Source organism: Melospiza georgiana, chromosome 19, assembly GCF_028018845.1.
Source record: "Melospiza georgiana isolate bMelGeo1 chromosome 19, bMelGeo1.pri, whole genome shotgun sequence".
In the NCBI taxonomy this organism is placed as follows: domain Eukaryota; kingdom Metazoa; phylum Chordata; class Aves; order Passeriformes; family Passerellidae; genus Melospiza; species Melospiza georgiana.
The window spans coordinates 5,691,297-5,708,127 of NC_080448.1; the positions used below are offsets into that span (position 1 = coordinate 5,691,297).

The following is a 16,831-nucleotide window of genomic DNA, read 5'->3' on the forward strand; positions in this document are numbered from 1 at the left end:
AGTTTTTACTTTGAGTTCTCTGGGTAATTCCTCTCCCCACTATGCCACTCTTCACTCATGTCCCAAAATCACATCACTCTGAAGATTGTTTTGCAAGTGCCTTTCAGAATAGGACCACTCCTGAGGCCAGAATAAGCACCTTCATGGGAAAAGAGATCTTTTCCCAGACAGACAGACAGCCCTCTTCCATTTCCTTGTGCCCCCAATAACAGACCCCCCTTGTTACCAGCAGAGAAAACAATCCTCTGCAATCCTTTGCTTTCCTGAGATGATGTGAAGGTGCAGATGTCCTTTGTCACCTCCAGTTGTGTGCACAGGAACAGCCATCAGTCCCTCACAGCTCAAACCCAACACCCAGCACTGGCTGTGCCTCCCCTCAGGAGCCTTTCCATCACCACTGACTGGTTCTGACTTTAATTATTTCGCACAGGACACTAACAAAAACTTTCTGAGAAGCCTGAGCTTGAATTCTGGAATCTTAAGGGAAAGAAAGATGCTACTTGTTGCTTTCTGACAGACTTCCTAAGAGATGACACATGGAGAAGAGTTATTTCTTGAAAACTACAGAAGAAATGTAAATGTTTTACATTGTTTTAATTACTCCATTGTTTTAATTACTCCATTGTTTTAATTACTGCCTAATGAATTTTAGCCCTCAGAATATCTCCCTTGTATGGATGAGCAAATGAGAAACAAGTCATAGCAGAGCAGTCAGAATGAAAGGAAGAGGAAAAACCAACACAAAAACCCACACACATGAGGAGAGGCAGAAAAATGCACACAGAGATCTGAAGATAATAACTCCATTTTTATTTTTATTATTTTTCTCACATTTTCTATCATGAGCATTTTAAATCAAACCAGACTCGACACTTACCTTGACCTTTTGCTAAATTCATCCTTTATGCTTTAGGAACTTGCTGCCTTGGAATACAGCAGCTCTTCCTTCTGATACTTCTAAATCCATGCTCTGCAGACTTGAATGAATCCAGAGTTCCACAGCCTGGACTGTTGATATTGATATTGCATTTCCATCTGTGCCATGTACAGAATAAGTGCAGATGAATGTTAAGATTTATTCTGTTGCATTCAGCCAGACAAGGTCTCTGATGAAGTTTTGCCCAGCATTTAAGAGACTAGAGGAACTGAAATGGGTTGCATAATGCCATGCAGAACCAATTAGGGGCAGTCAGGGGAGAATGTTCCCAGACTGCTAATGCAAGGAATGAGCACAGAAAGTACAAATGCTGCATGCACTCTGGCAGCACTGTGCTGTATCATGGCTACATGGTGTCTGACCAAAAGTCAAGCAATACTTGACTTGAATAATACTTGAATAATGTTACTTTGTGACTTTAAAAAGTACAATTCGCTTTATACCAGATTTGTTGCAAATTTCTTTTGAAGTTTCTGGTAAACATAAATCAAGCCACTCCACATTCCCATTTTTATGAGAAACAGAGACCAAGTGTTACATCTGAAAACACAAAGAGAGTGGCACACTGGTAAAAGAATGCATGAACCCATATTGCCTACCTCCATTTCAAACTCTTGGATTGTACCAATCAGAGCCCCCAAATCATTCCTCTGATTCTGCACCAGCTTGGGGCTGAGTCTTCAAGCAGAAAGCTCACAGATCCATCAGGTTCCTTCTTCTTCTTTAGGATCCTTCCCCTTACACAAGGGAGCCCCAGCAAGCACTTGCTCTGCAGGATGCTCATTGCAACATTGACATTTGGCAGTGAGTCATGCACAGAGCCACTTTCTCAGCTTCCTCAGTGAGAAGGTGAAGGCTGTGTCCTCCCTGGAAGCAAACAGAGCCCTGCTGCAGTCACTAATGGTGACATGAGATCCTGACACAGAGGAGGAAAGGTGATGCTCCACACCAGCCCCAACTGCAGGTGCTCCCAGGGAAGCTGCACCAGAAGAAAAGCATGTCAAGCACAAAAGATCATTCCCCTCTCCTGCACTTTCAATTCATTGACCGTGTAAGGAGCCAACAGCTGCATTTTGGCATCTAGGAACAATGTATGTGTAGAGAATTCACCTGGTTTTGCAGACCAAAGAGGAATTCTAGGAGAAAGTCAATTCTCCTGGATGTCATGGGTGACCTGTGTGCCTTTAACCCAGGTTTCCATACTCCCTCTACTGACTAAAGCTGTAACCACGCAGCTGGACTTGGGCTGGACACTCATTCCTCTCTGTTATGTGCTTAAAGGAGAAAAGGAAAGGAACTCTCAGTCCCATTTTCAGTCTTAAGCACCCAAAGGGCAGGAGAGTAGGACTGGCTGGTCACTGCTGCTGCACCCTTTTCTTGTAACCTAGTGTAAAGCTCTGGACAAATGCCTCAACACATGCAGAAAAATCATAATAAAGCTTCTCTGGCTTAAAACAGAGAAATATTTTCAGATGCTTATAGAAAAGAATTGTAAATATGTGCAACTTTAGAGTCTCCCAGTAGCAATAAGCTGAACTTGATCTTCCAGCTGCTCTGTCACCATGACCTGTGCCCTGCCTCACTTCCAGCACTATGAATTTCCTAACTGCAGATGTTGGTGGCACGCTGCTTAAAATTTTGTGTGGCAGCATTAAAAAAAGATTTAACGTAATTAATGAAAATGTAAAAAGCAATGAGATGCTGCAAATAAAAGTGCTCAGGTGTCACTTTGTATTTACCCAGAGTGTGCTGGTGAGCTGCTGTTGCTTTGCTGCTCTTGGAGATGCACAAGAGGAAGGATGAGGCAGTGGATGGGGAAATAAAAAGGGAAATAAATGTGGGACCTCAGGCATTACACTTAGCAAGAGATTTTAAAGGGTACCCATAAAATTAGCTCAGCACAGCTGTACCCCAGGGCCACTGGATGGATAAACACATGAAGAATGGACATGATGCTACAAGTTTAATACCTGTATATGCTGACAGCATTGTCCCAGTTTGCTCTAGTGCTCAAGCACAGGAATCAGGGCCCTGTCAGTCTTGGGTGCAGACACGTCAGGCCCAGCAAAGCTCCTAATGTGGTGATGCCCCAGTTCATGAAGCACCAGTCCAGTCTCCCTTCTAACAGCCCCACCATTACTTCCACTACTTGCTCTAGCTCTGCTCTCTGCTTTCAGCCTCAGTGAGCACAAGATGAAAAGGTTGGTAGCACGAGAATTCATTCCCCTGTCTCCAGCCTAGCTGTGTGAGAGAGGGCAGAGAGGGAACAGCCTGCAAGGGGACTGCAGAGTGCACAGGCCCTGGCAGTGAGGTGATCTGAGCTCTGTCACCCACCTGTGGCTGTCAAACTGCAGCGGCTGCAGCTGGAACTGCAGCAGTGGGGCCAGCAATGCACAGCCCAAGGAACTTCTCTCAGTACTGCAGCTTAAGGTCTCAGCCCCTGGCCTTGTACACCTGCAGGAAAACATGCATGAGTGTTAGCCCTAACAGTAACAGTCAGCTGAACTCACAGATTTAACCCAAAAGCAAAACAGCCTTGAATGGTAAATGGTTCTCCCCTCCCTCCCCAAACCACTGCACATGAGAAATATTTATTACTGAATTTACAGATCCATACTTTTTGTTAACAATTGCCTGAAGTTAGTTTCCTCTCATGCTTTATTTCTATTGATTTCTGGGTTTTACACCTCACATCACCCTCACTCTTGCTTTTCACTGTCTGCAGCTACTGCCTCACTTTTAGTGTGTTCTAATTTCAATTTGTTGTTCAAACTCCAAACAAGCTACCCTCACTTTCACCAACCATAGCATGCAAAGCAGCAATTCTTTTGCCACAACTTCTGCATTTACTCAACTCTCTGACAAAACATGTTGTGCTGGGCTTCAGTTTCCCCATGGGGACTAGAGCTGGTCTGAGAGGAGCTTCCATATGATCTGTAGAAGTCCTGTTCCAAACACCTCAAGAATCTGCAGCTGGGACTTCCTTGCTGCTGGGCCAAGATCATGATTTATTTCTCTGATGGGGATCTCCACTACTAGTAGTAGATGCTGTTTGAATAGACTGAAGAGGATCACTCCCACTGATGAATAAACCATCAGCAGAAAGCCTTTCTCTGTACTCTGTGCTGATTATGAGTACTTAGTAAGCTGTTCTGTACATCTTTTGGGGTGTGAGGGAGAGAGCTCTGAAAGGATCATTTTAAATTCAGGAGTATTCTCCTTTCAGGATAACACAGTACATCTGCATGCACATGTATTTAGGCATTGCTGATGACACATCCAAAGTTCTGCTATTTCAGCACTGAATTTGGAATTCATTTCACTCTGGATGTATCCTGTGAACTCAGACTACAACAAGAAGTGTTTGGATTTTGGGATATGATGGGTTTTAAAGCTTTCAGCTCACATGTGCCTGCTACATATCCCTAGCAATATTGTGTCTTCAATAAATACTTGTTCTGTGTTTGATAAACCACTGTGAGAGCTCCTGCCCACACCAGGGCTGCAGCTCTTTAGGAGTCCATGCTCAAAACCACATTTCAACTGTTAGCAGGAACATATCACACAATCTGTCATCAGGCTCTCTGCAACAATCCTTATCATTTGCCTTGCTTATTGTCCTGTGAGTGCTTATCAGCAGCAATTCCACACACACCGAGTGGTAGAATTAATGCTGGCCAGGAAAGTGATAGCTTATCTAGAAGCTGGAACTTCCTAAGAGCAGAACTCCTGTTTAATTTGGCAAGAAATCAAAGCATACCCAGGGTGCTGCACTGACAGGCTGTTATGACCAGCAGTATTTCACTGCTTTGTGTTGGGTTCTGATGAGCACTGCAGAAAATGAAGTCTAAAGACAGGAGTAACAAAGTGAGATTGAGAATTACAGGAATGATCAGTCCAAATACAAAAAAACCCAAAAAAACCAAAAAAACAACAAAACAAAAAAAAACACCAAAAAACCCCAATTCTCCCCGTCTAATACCATATAATTGTGGTATAAACATATTTAATTATCTTTACCTCCAATCAAGGTGGTTAATCCACTGGTGATGTTAACCCAGGCACACGAAGGGTGCAGAATAATTCCAATTTTACCCTTAGATAACAGTTATCCCACAACCACTAGGAACTACTACAGCTATTAATAAAAACAATGTGCAAAACAAGATTAAAGGACTTACTCAGATATGAGACTGCACTTTGCAAAACAGAAACTTCACCCTCCAGAGTTTTAGAGTCTCAGGAGAAATTCATTAAACTCCATCACTGTCAGGCCATGGGCAGAACCAGTTTTACTTACAGGCTGAAGGCAAATGCTCATATGTCAGCCTCAAAATACCAATACCAGGTACTGACAGAAACACAGGAATACAAATGTTGTGATGAGTAAGAGGAAGTTACTCCCTCAGAGGAGCATCACTGCTCACACTGAGCTGCAAATATGGTCAGGTCTGAGTTCCTGCCTCACACCAATCTTAAATTAGAAACACTTCCCAAGGAATCAGGGCCCAGACTGAAGGACAGATGCTCTGTGCACTGAGCTAACACAAATGTCATTAATTATGTGGAGCATAAACAGAGCTGAAAGATGTACCAAGGCCCCAGTAACTACTGAGGTTGAAAATCTGTACTGATTTCCAAATTTTAATGCTATGGAAACAACAACCCAGTTCTGTCAGGGGCTGGTAGCGTGTAGGGGCACCAATGAGCTTGGTACCCTAACACCTTATTAAAATTATAAATTAAGGAAAAAAAAAAAGTCTTGACTTAGCTGGATGAGCCACCTTGAGTTAACCTGGAAAAGAACATTTAGAATTACAGAATCTCAGAATGGTTTGGGTTGGAATGGATCTTAAAGCTCATTTCATTCCACCCTCTGCCATGGGGACACTTTCCAGTAGACAGGATTGCTCCAAGCCCATCCAGCCTGCCCTTGAACACTTCCAGGAACAGGGCAGCCACAGCTTCCCTGGGCAACCTGTATACATTATAAGTGTTCAACAAATAGACCCAGAATCATCTCCCAGCTATAACATAACTGCTTACAATGTTTTGCAATGCATCTTCTGTTGTTTTCATTTGGGGGGGGGGGGAGGGGGGCGTAAATGGACGTAGATAGAAAAAGCAAAGTTTTAGACCACTGAAAAAATACAAACATGTTATTGATTAATTGTTGTTGTTATTATCTTAACACTCAGTAGGGCAGGAAGCCCAGCGAATCCAAACGGACGAGGACAAGAACACCCAGCCGTGCTGCGAGCGGCCTCCCCTCACCAACAGGCCGGCACTATGGCACGGCACGGCACGGCACGGCACGGCCATCACGGGCTTGGGCTGCCGCCTCCGCGCCTCACTGGGCAGCCACAGAAGCGGGAGACCGGCTGGGGAGCGCAGATCCCGGCTGCAGAGCGCAAAACCCGGCCGCAGAGCCACATCCCGGCTGCCTCCCCCAGCCCGCCCTGGAGGCGGGCCCGCCCGCGGCCCTCCCTCCCCTCACGGCGGCGGCAACAACAGGGAGACAGGCCGGGAGCACCAGCTGCGCCACCATGGAGGTGGATATGGCGGAGGAGGAGAAGGCCGGGCCGTCGGCAGGAGAGAAGCGGGGACCGACTGACCCCGCGGGAGCCGCGCCCGGCGGCGGCAGCGGCCACTACGAGCTGCCCTGGTGAGCGGGGACAGCGGGTGAGGGAGCGCGGCCGCCCTGAGCCGCCATGATGGGGCAGCGGGCGGGGCGAAGGGTGGGCGCGGCGCGCGGTGATTGGTCGAGAGCGGGGAGGGGGCGGGATTTTGCGCGGCAGAGCCAATGGGGTGAGGGCGGGCCCTGGTGGCGGGAAGGCGGGGGGTGTGGCGGCTGAGGGGACCATGGCGGCCGGAGCCGGCCATGGCCACACCCGCGTGTCCAGCGCTGTCCCCCGGTGCCCGCCGGGCTGCAGGAGCTCAGTCTGGCTTGGAACCGGGACTCTGTCTGCGCCCTGTGACTTCCCCGTCTGTTGCCGGGGCTGGGAAGGCAGGAATCACAGAATGGTTTGGGTTGGAAGGGACCTTAGAGGCCATCTCTTTCCAGCCTCCTGTCATGGACAGGGACACCTTCCACTAAACCAGGCTGCTCCAAGCCACGTCTGACCTGGTCTGGAACAGTTCCAGAAATCAATAGTGAAGAAAATACCATTATTTTCCTTTGGAAACAAATGGGAAGGAAAACAAACAAACAAACAAATGGAAGGAAATCCCATTTCCTTGTAACAAAGTCAGCCCTGCACTGTGCTGACCATGGGACAGCACACAGGGTGGCTTCTCCCCTCAGGCTGAGGCGCGGAATTCCTGTTGAGCATTTTTCCTTCCTTCTCCGTTTTTATACCAGTGGAAGTAAAACCTTTGAGGATGGTGAGGCCCTGGACGGGCTGCCCAGAGCAGCTGTGGCTGCTCCATCCTTGGAAGTGCCCAAGGCCAGGTTGGACCTGGAGCAGCCTGGGACAGTGGAAGGTGTCCCTGCCCATGGCAGGAGGTGGAACGAGATGGGCTTGTGAAAAACACCAATCACTTGTTTTTAAAAGTTTAATAGTAATAAAATGGTTATAAAAATAGTAATATAATTAGAGTAATAAAAATGTGGACAATTAGGATTCAGGACAATATGAGACAATAGAAACAAAGAGTTACGGATGGTCCAGGTACCTCTTTCTGGGCAAAATAAGCCCCCAAAAAGGACCCACGTTAACAGAGGATTAACCCCTCAAATCAACAGCCTGTTGCATATTCATACATCTCATACATGATGCATAAATTCTATTCAAACACAGGATTCTGTCAGGTCAGTGTCAACTTCTTCCTCCTAATCCTGACAGCATCTTCAGGGCTGAGCAAGGTGAGAACTTGATAAGAGAGCAATAAATTCTTTTTCCCTGAAAGATTTAGGTGTGGCTGCTACCTTGGCATCTTGCATAGCATAGTTTCTATTTTAACATTATTGTTATAAGCTAAAACTATATCTAACACACCACTTAATAAAATTAATGCAGCATAACTTTCTAACATAACACATATAATATTCATTTTAATATTTGCAAAAAGCCAATCATAAAATGCACATTTTTCACACTTGAAGGTCCTTTCCAACCCAAACCATTCTGGGGTTCTCTGAGTCAATGATTAGTGCTGTGCTTAGCAATGACAGACACCCTGCAACACTTGCACTGAACTCATGTCCAGCCATCTTTGTCCTGTGCTCTCTTAGCATAATCCTCTTTGTCCATCACTCTAAAGCTCAATTAAAATGCTACTAGATGTGGTGAAGTGTGTGGAATTTTACAGGGTGGAAAAATACAGACCCATGAAACTGTCGGAAATAGTTGGAAATGAAGATACTGTGAGCAGGTTGGAGGTGTGTAGCTGTCCCTGTATCTTTTTACAGGTTATCTATAAAAACATATTTCTGTGTAGATCCACATTTGTATTGTATTTTTACATCTGTACTTGAGTATGTGGAAGAAAGCTTCCTGATTTACCTAAAAAGTTACAAGTTTTACATTATATTTGAGTGGTGTGTAAGGAAATATGCCTTCTTCAATTGGGATGTTTGAAATAAAGCATTTGATGCAGTTTAGAGAATTTGTAGCTGTTACAATAATACTGTTTCCATTAATAAATATAATTTGTATAACAACAGAAAGAAATAGAATAGGTTTTTTGGAAAAGAAATGTTTGCCATATCAATTCTTCCCTGAATGTCTCCAACATGAAATTCTAACTGTTCCAGGATTCTATAATTCTATGGCAAATAATTCTGTGAACACAGTATTTGTTAACAGAAAGATTATACTATTAAGTATATAATTAAACAGGTGCAAAGGAAAGGCAAGAGTACTAAAGACCTGTGGCATTAAGTGCTTTTAAATACTTCTGTATTATTCTAGGGGTTGATTTCTAACAGTTCAATTAAAAAACCAAAATATGAAAGAGCAAGGTTCAAAAAATTAAAATAGGAAGGGAAAAAGTAATAGAATGGAAACTATTTGTTCATGTCATTTTCTTACATAATTTCTTTTTATCATTCTTTCTTAGGTCTTTGCAAAGGAGGGGAATGTACCAAACATTATAATTGCTGTGAGTATTGCTGTGTTGTGCTGTATTTCAGTGTTGGGCCTGGATTTGAAATCTAGCCAGGGTGGCCTCCCAGTACAGATGGGCTTTGTGCCTGAGTGTACTGGTGAGGGAGATGTTGGTTCTGGGCTTTTGGAGCAATGTTCTTGGCAGAATACAGAGGGAAACAAGTTTAAATCTACCTCAGGCACCTGCTGAAACACATCCTGTGCTTATCTCCTCTGTTAGGGGCAGGATGCTGAGCTCAGGCACAGCTTCCAGGCTGATGTTTGCTCTCAGTTCCTCTGCTGTAGCCTTTTTTCATGACTTAGGAGATTTGTAGAGAGCACAAGTTAGGAAATTTCATTAAACTTACCAGTAGTTGTTGCACTATCACATTTTTAGGGCCCTCCAGGAACAGGTAAAACCACCAGTATCCTGTGTTTGGCTCGTGCTCTGCTTGGTCCTGCATTAAAGGATGCTGTTCTGGAGCTGAATGCCTCAAATGACAGGTGAGAATGGATAAACCTTACCAAGTTTTTAATGAAGAAGCAAGTTTCCATTAAATTAAGGCCAGTTTGATGGGCTTAATGCTATAGTAAAGCCTTTAAGATTCATTTTAGTGCATTCTTTCCAACTAAAAGTTAGGCAATCTTTGGTGTTCACCCATCAACACAGATATTATTTCTTGATGTTTTATAAACTTTATAGATACTTTCATATGTGAAAATATAAACAGATAGAGTGCAGAATCCATAATGGTACTTTTGTCTCAAATCTATTTGAAAGAGTTAAGCTTCCCACTGCATTCATGAGGATCATAAGAATGAAAAGTGAACAGGTTGTTTATAGTCAAACCCTTCAGTGCTTAGAGTGAGAGAAATGGGGGTTATAAGGGCAGCTGAGGATTGAAATGTAGGATCAGGGTGTGTAGAGGACGCTGACTGTACTCCAGGGATCAGGCACTAAGGGCTGATTTTATTTCCCAAGTTCTGTTCAGACCCATCCTGAAGTATTCTGACATTTTCTGGTGGGTTGTCTGAGCACAATACACTTTACCCACCCTGTTAGCATCACTTACAGAACTACAGAATCACAGCATTGTTGTTGTAAACAGAACAAACAAGGTAAAATCCTTCCTTAGGAAAAGTAGGTCTTTGAATGGACTCTTTCTAGGAAAGTGTCTGTGTTGTTTTGATATGATTCAATGTTGATATGATTCAGTGTTGATATAATTCAGTCTATCCAGATGTTTTTCCTAAACTCTTCTGAGCTACAGCTGGGGCTGTGGATGGAGCTGTGGGAAGAACTGGCAAAGCAATCTTAAATGCTTCTGCCTTTGTTTATTTATTACCCTTGTGCCAAACAGAAGTCATTTTGTGGTGGTACTGCAAGTAAGGTTACTGGCTCTGTATATTTATATTGCTACTGTTAAATTATTTTGTTCAAGACCACCAAAACCAAGGATTGTTGGTGTTTGTATCCAGATCAGTGGGACAGTCTGGCTTGAAGCATGGTTCCACAGCAGTTGTGCTGAAACAGCTGAAGGGGCAGGAACAAACTGTGGTAGAACAGGAGCACTTCAGCTGCTGTGGCTGCTGAAAAAAAATCTATTCTGTGTTTTCACCCAACTTATCATGAATCAATTGAATTGTTGTTCCAGAGGCATTGATGTTGTAAGAAACAAAATCAAAATGTTTGCCCAGCAAAAGGTCACGCTTCCAAAAGGTCGGCACAAGATAATCATCCTTGATGAAGCAGACAGGTATGTTGGTTTTTCCTGACCTCAGCTCCTGTGTGAAATGTGCTGCATCTTCCTGTCTGTAGAGCTCCAGCCTTGGACAATATTGAGTGTTTCTATCAAGCTGTTCAAAATAATTTGTTAGGAAATGAATATGGATTGAACAGGGATCTTATGGGAGCACTCGCAGCAAGAGGAGATCATTGCTTGAAAAGAGATGCTGGATATTGACATGGAATGATCTGGGTATGAAACAGAGCAGTTTACTGGAAAGATGCCCCATCCCTGGAACTGTTCAAGGCCAGGTTGGACCGGGCTGGGAGGAACCTGAGCTCATGGAAGGTGTCCCTGCCCATGGCAGGGGGTTGGAACTGGATGAGCTTCAAGGTCCCTTCCAACCCAAACCATTTTGTGATTCTGTGATTCCTCTTTGGAAGGAGTTTGGCTCATGTAGAGAATTTCACTGGATGAAAATGGGACATTCTCCTCCTCCAGGTTCTTAGCAGTACTCTTCAGAGCATTAATGATTTCATTTTGCATGTTATGGATGGCATTTTGCATGTTGTGGAGGTCTCAGTGACTGCCTGCCTTGCAGGGTGGTTCTTCACATGACTAGAAAAAGCTGCTTAGTTTATCAAAGCACAGCTTAATATCACTAAACTGAAGCTTATGTGAAAAGAGTTCTTAGGCTGCACCAATGAGTGAGTGAAGGGCAAAATCTGCCCTAACTCCTTGTCTGCCCTCAGCATGACAGATGGAGCACAGCAAGCATTGAGAAGAACAATGGAGATTTATTCCAAAACAACACGTTTTGCACTGGCCTGCAATGCCTCTGACAAAATCATAGGTAAGTGCTGCTGCTTCCTGGCTGTTCTTGTCATGTGTTCTCCATACTGCTGGCTACCTGCCAAGGCAGCTGCCAGAAATAGCTTGATCCAGATTGTTGCAAGAAAGCATGGTGCTTCTGAAAAGTCAAGCCACCTGTACTTCAGCAGATAAAAGTTTAATTTTGTAGTCAGGGAACCCTCTGAGCAGCCATTTTTGATGGATGGTGCCATATGTGACTGCAGAAGCAGATTTTTCATGCTTTGGGCTCAATCTGCATCCAACTCTGCCACGGTGTAGGATGTTTGATGTATTTTTTACTGGGTATTGAACCCTTTTTGTCATTTCTGAATCACAATCTTAAGTTTGCCTATAGGTGAACACATTGCACCTTAGATTTCACTTGAAAAAAAAAAAATGTGACAAACATCTATATTCAGAAATCCAGGAGAACAGAGGACACTGAGCTTTGTATATATTTCCACATATCTGGGAAAATTCCATTAGCACATCTGGGTTCAAGGGAAGGACCATAAAAATTGAATGTGCTTAAGGAGAGGCTGTGTTCTGCTTGGAGCTTCCATGTCCTTTTTTCTTTAAAAGAATTGTTGGAAAGTGAAATGAAGACATGTTTGTTTGTGGGTTTTTTTGACAAAAAGAGAGAAGCTAATGCCACATCTCTGTCTTCAGAACCCATTCAGTCTCGGTGTGCAGTGCTGCGTTACACCAAGCTGACAGATGCACAGATACTCGCCAGGCTGCTGAAAATTGTTGAGAAAGAGGATGTAGCATACACAGATGATGGGCTAGAAGCCATAATCTTCACAGCTCAAGGTGATATGAGACAGGTAAAAGGAGAAAGACAATAAAACAAAGGCTTCTGTTTAAACTTTTGAATTGCAGCTCTCAAGGATTTCTCTGGACAGAATGAGCAAAGGAGGATATGACTTGTGGTCCAAGAGTAACTAAACTGTTTGGTTTTGTGAGGGTTTAAAATGCTCCTTAAAAGTGAGTTGGTGGGAAGTGGATACCAAATTTGTGGGAGGAAATAAAATCAGCATAAATTTGTGATTTTTTTTTTCTGTTGTTTAATGGAAAACTGCTTATTTGGCATCATTTCCTGAAGTGCATTTCATCCTGAGGAGGGGAGTGAGAAGTAGAGCACTTCAAAAAATAAATGAAGTATTATTTTTTCTTTCACAGGCATTAAACAACTTACAGTCCACATACTCTGGATTTGGCTTTATAAACAGTGAAAATGTCTTTAAGGTCAGTAATAGCTGAAAACAGTTTTGCCAGAAGTTTATCCCTGTGGCTGTGTGAGATTCCATTGGACACATAAACCTTTTTGCTAGCTTGCAGACAGCTCTGTGTATGTAGCAGTTACACCATTAGACTTTAAGTAGCCCTTGTGCCTTTTGAAAAGCCATCCCTAATGGCACTTCTGAGACCTTTGCAGCTCTCCAAAAGCACACAAATCCAATTACTGCTGAGAAATTTCAGTAAAAACTTGAGAACCTATTACTTAGGTGTTCTCATTTCATGTGAGTCTGCCATATAGAACTACAGAATCACAATATAGAAGAATCTGAGAAGTCAGATTATTTAAAATTTAGTTTGTATTATGGAATATCTCTGATTCAGCACTTCAGCTCCATTGAAACTTGGTGAAAATACCAGAAGTTTAATACAAAGTCTTTTGATATTTTAAGTGTACTATTTCTCTTGGATACAGGTATGTGATGAGCCTCATCCTCTGCTGGTGAAGGAAATGATACAACACTGCATAAATGCAAATATTGATGAAGCATACAAGGTTGGTTTTCATGTTTTGCATACAGTATAGCCAGGCATTATTTTGCTACAAAATTTTTTGTTTGCTTTGGGGAATTCACAGTGTGTGTTGTTTTTTAAGATAAGGGCAATACCATGTAGATGAGTTGATAAACTAAATTCCTTTTAGGCAGGAGTTTGATCAGATAAACAAACCAACAAGCAAAAAAGGAAGTTGTAGTGAAATCAATTGCTAGATGCTTGAGGTTAAATCAGCTGATAAACAGTACATGCAATTTCAGCAATGATATACAGCTGTTCCAAAGTGAATATCCTTGACTCACCTGGCAGATAAATGGGGATTATTTTTGCCTGCACAGATTCTTGCCCACCTGTGGCGCCTTGGGTACTCTCCAGAAGATGTCATTGGCAATATCTTCCGTGTGTGTAAGACCTATCAAATGCCAGAATATCTGAAACTGGAATTTATCAAGGTTGGTACTCACTCAGCTCCTGATGGGGCCTTTTTAAGAAGAGGATGTGATCAGGGGCAGCCTCAGGGGTTTCTGTTTAAAATTTGTTGTATATTAGCATAAAGTGCTTCTTGATTCATGCCTGCTTTTTTTCTCACTGCATCATCAGTTTGTCAGTGAGAAGTCACCTGGAGTTTAGCATCTCAACACCCACAGAAGTGCCAGAAGTCACTTTAGTGATCAGCTAAAATTAATAGCAGATGTAATGCTGAATTTATTAGTTATTTCAAAGCCTCAGATAACTCCTTGAAAATGTTTTTCAAGTGCATACTTGATTCTAGTCCAATAGATACTAAAATACTAAATTAACAGAGAGTTGACAGTCAGCTGGTGTTATGGAATCACTCTTCATGTTTGAAACCTGTCCTTATATGCAGGCACCTTGCTTGTTATAAAGGAGGTGGGGAAATACAGGCTTTGATTTTAATAAGAAAAGGCGTTTTAGCTGGTTTATAGGAGTAGATGCATTCTCTGAAGTAGAAGTGACTCAAAGCTGGTCTTTCAGCAGAAAGGGCTATGTTCTGTTTAGTCATTAGTAAAATATACACAGACTGGGGGAGTAAACAGCAGGCTTGACAATGTCTCTGTCACCAGGAAATTGGGTACACCCACATGAAGATAGCAGAAGGTGTGAACTCCCTGTTACAAATGGCTGGGCTGCTGGCACGCCTGTGCCAGAAGACTGCAGCCCCTGCAGCCAGCTAGGGGCTCCTGCCTTCTGAGGGGAAACCAGGATTTGCTGCAAAAATGTTGCATACTTTTTTATTTAGACCAATAAAGATCTAAAATTTACTTTAACCCATAGAATTGTATGTGTTTTATAAGCAGGGTAGAAGAGAGGACTGTGACAGTCCAGAGCAATTGAGGTCTGTCCAGTGCACTCAGGAAAACTGTTTATGTCCTTGGTGTTGAGAGCTAAGCAGGAGAAACAAAAATGGAATCCTGCTGTTAGGGATTACACTTCAAGCCTGGTCATGAATGATCTTACCAACACCAAGAAGGAAATTTTTTTGCACAAAATTAAAGTTATAATTGAGACACATTGAGCAAGTGCTGCTTTGTCCTGTGGATAGGGAAGGTATTTTCAGCAAACATACAGCAGAAATATTACACATTTCTTAATGGTGCCACTATATTTTGTATATTCCTTTGGTAATCTTTAAAAATCTTTACTAATTTCTGGGGTGCTCTGCATTTGAGTTCCCTTTCCTGTCCCTGCTTGTCCAGGTTAGGTAATGTCATAGTTTCAGGATGGCAGAAAGCTACAGAATCGTGTTTGCCTGTCCAGTTTTGGAGACACCTTGCCAGCATAGATGGACAATAAAGTGTGAAATGCAGAAAGAAAATAAACATAAATCGAATTTGACCACCTAATATGAGATGTGAGACTTGTGTCTCCAAGCAGATACATCCTAATACAATTAACAGAATCACAGAATGACAAGGTTGGAAGAGATCTTTAAGATCATCAAGTCTAACTCATGCCCTAACACCTCAACTAAACCATGGCATCTGGAATAATGGATGTAATGCTCAAAGTACATTCTTTCTTCACTAGAATTGAACTTAGGCTTTGATTCCCACCCAGTGAGTTACTATCAGCACAAACTCTATTAAATACACAACTAATAGTTTAGTACTGGGGCTTGAGCTGTTAGTTCTCTACAGACACAGCATCACAGCTTTTGTCCCCAAAAATTTAAATAAGATTAATTTTCCTTTGACTGCACATCACAGCCAGCCTACTCTGTCTTTGCTGTCTCATTAAATGTGTTCATTGGAATGGGGAAGGAAGAGATGTTCCCATGGATGTCTCATAAACCAGCAAACACCATATTTTGGGTGACTCAAGGCCAGTCCTTACCCTGTGGGCTGTGCCTGCCCACAGTGGTGGTGCCAGTGGAAGGGTGAGGAACATGAAGGGTCAGGTTCCTGTTCCTACCTGGTTTCAGAGGGTTTCTTAAGTATAACCAGTAACTGCATTTCACAGCACCAGTTTGGAGCAGACTCCCCTCTGGGCTAATCCTTTCCAGCTCTGCAGGGACACAATCACACTCACTTTTCCTAAGAGGACTAGTATTGATCCCAGAGGCCACCAACACCTCCTGCTCTCCACAGGTGTTTGTTCCCCTCTGAGTGCAGAGCTGCTGCTTTCCAGCACTCAGCACAGATTCCCCAGCTCCATTTTCAGAACTGCTTTTCTAAAGCAACTTAAATTGAAAACAGGAAGTGAATTTGTCACTTAACTGCCACCCTAATGTGGAGAGAGGTGGACCCAGGGGATTGAAAGTCTCCTTGCATTAGGTTCAAACAACAGTCTCTGGCAATTCTGGCTGAGCACCAGAAACCCTTGCACACCTAAAGCCAGTCCCAAAAGTCAGTGCACACACACATCCACACTCAGTCATTGCAGAGAAAAACTGAGGTTGTTCAGAGCCAGACTAATAACAAACATTATTGATGAGAGTTCCTGAAACAGTCCCTGGATGCCTTCCAGGGTAATGAGATGATTGCCTGAGAAGTGTTCCAGAAGCTTTACAAAGGATTTACACCTCACTACAGCTGACTGCTCTGGAGAGCTGCAAAGGGGGATTTGCTCAGACCCCAGTGAGTGGAGGGAAGAGTCTCCACATCCAGTTCTGCCCTGCCTGCTTTGGCTCCACAACATTTAAACTCAGGCTTTGGCAACAGAGGATTGGAAAATTGTACATTTTTCTTGTACCAAGAAAATCTAACTGGTGTAATCTGCCTCCCTGCTTAGTGAAGAGAACAATAAATCTTGTATTTCGATGTTCTAACCATGCACTGACCTCATGCCTAGAACTTTCTGGGAGGTCTCCAGCTGGACCTGTTGCTGTGTGCCAAGGATCTGTCAGTGCTGCTAATCTCCTGTTCATGAATGGCTCCCTTGGCTGGGAGATGAATCACCAGTGGGTAACAGCA

General features: G+C 43.2%; 2 protein-coding genes across 2 annotated transcripts in view; one reads left to right on the forward strand and one right to left on the reverse strand.

The window, feature by feature from the left end:
- CLIP2 (CAP-Gly domain containing linker protein 2) overlaps window positions 1-995 on the reverse strand; it is a 311,706-nt gene extending 310,711 nt beyond the window's left edge. The window contains exon 1 of the mRNA XM_058037407.1: window positions 878-995. The gene's annotated coding sequence lies outside the window, so the exon portion shown is untranslated. The remainder of the gene's footprint in view (window positions 1-877) is intronic.
- Window positions 996-6,429: 5,434 nt separating this feature from the next.
- Window positions 6,430-14,686, forward strand: RFC2 (replication factor C subunit 2). Its single transcript, XM_058037619.1, has 11 exons — window positions 6,430-6,602; window positions 8,249-8,318; window positions 8,999-9,040; window positions 9,422-9,528; window positions 10,680-10,781; window positions 11,504-11,604; window positions 12,273-12,430; window positions 12,786-12,851; window positions 13,318-13,398; window positions 13,736-13,849; window positions 14,483-14,686. The coding sequence occupies exons 1-11, from the start codon at window positions 6,484-6,486 to the stop codon at window positions 14,591-14,593; spliced, it is 1,071 nt and encodes a 356-aa protein (XP_057893602.1). The 5' UTR covers window positions 6,430-6,483; the 3' UTR covers window positions 14,594-14,686.
- Window positions 14,687-16,831: the final 2,145 nt, after the last annotated feature.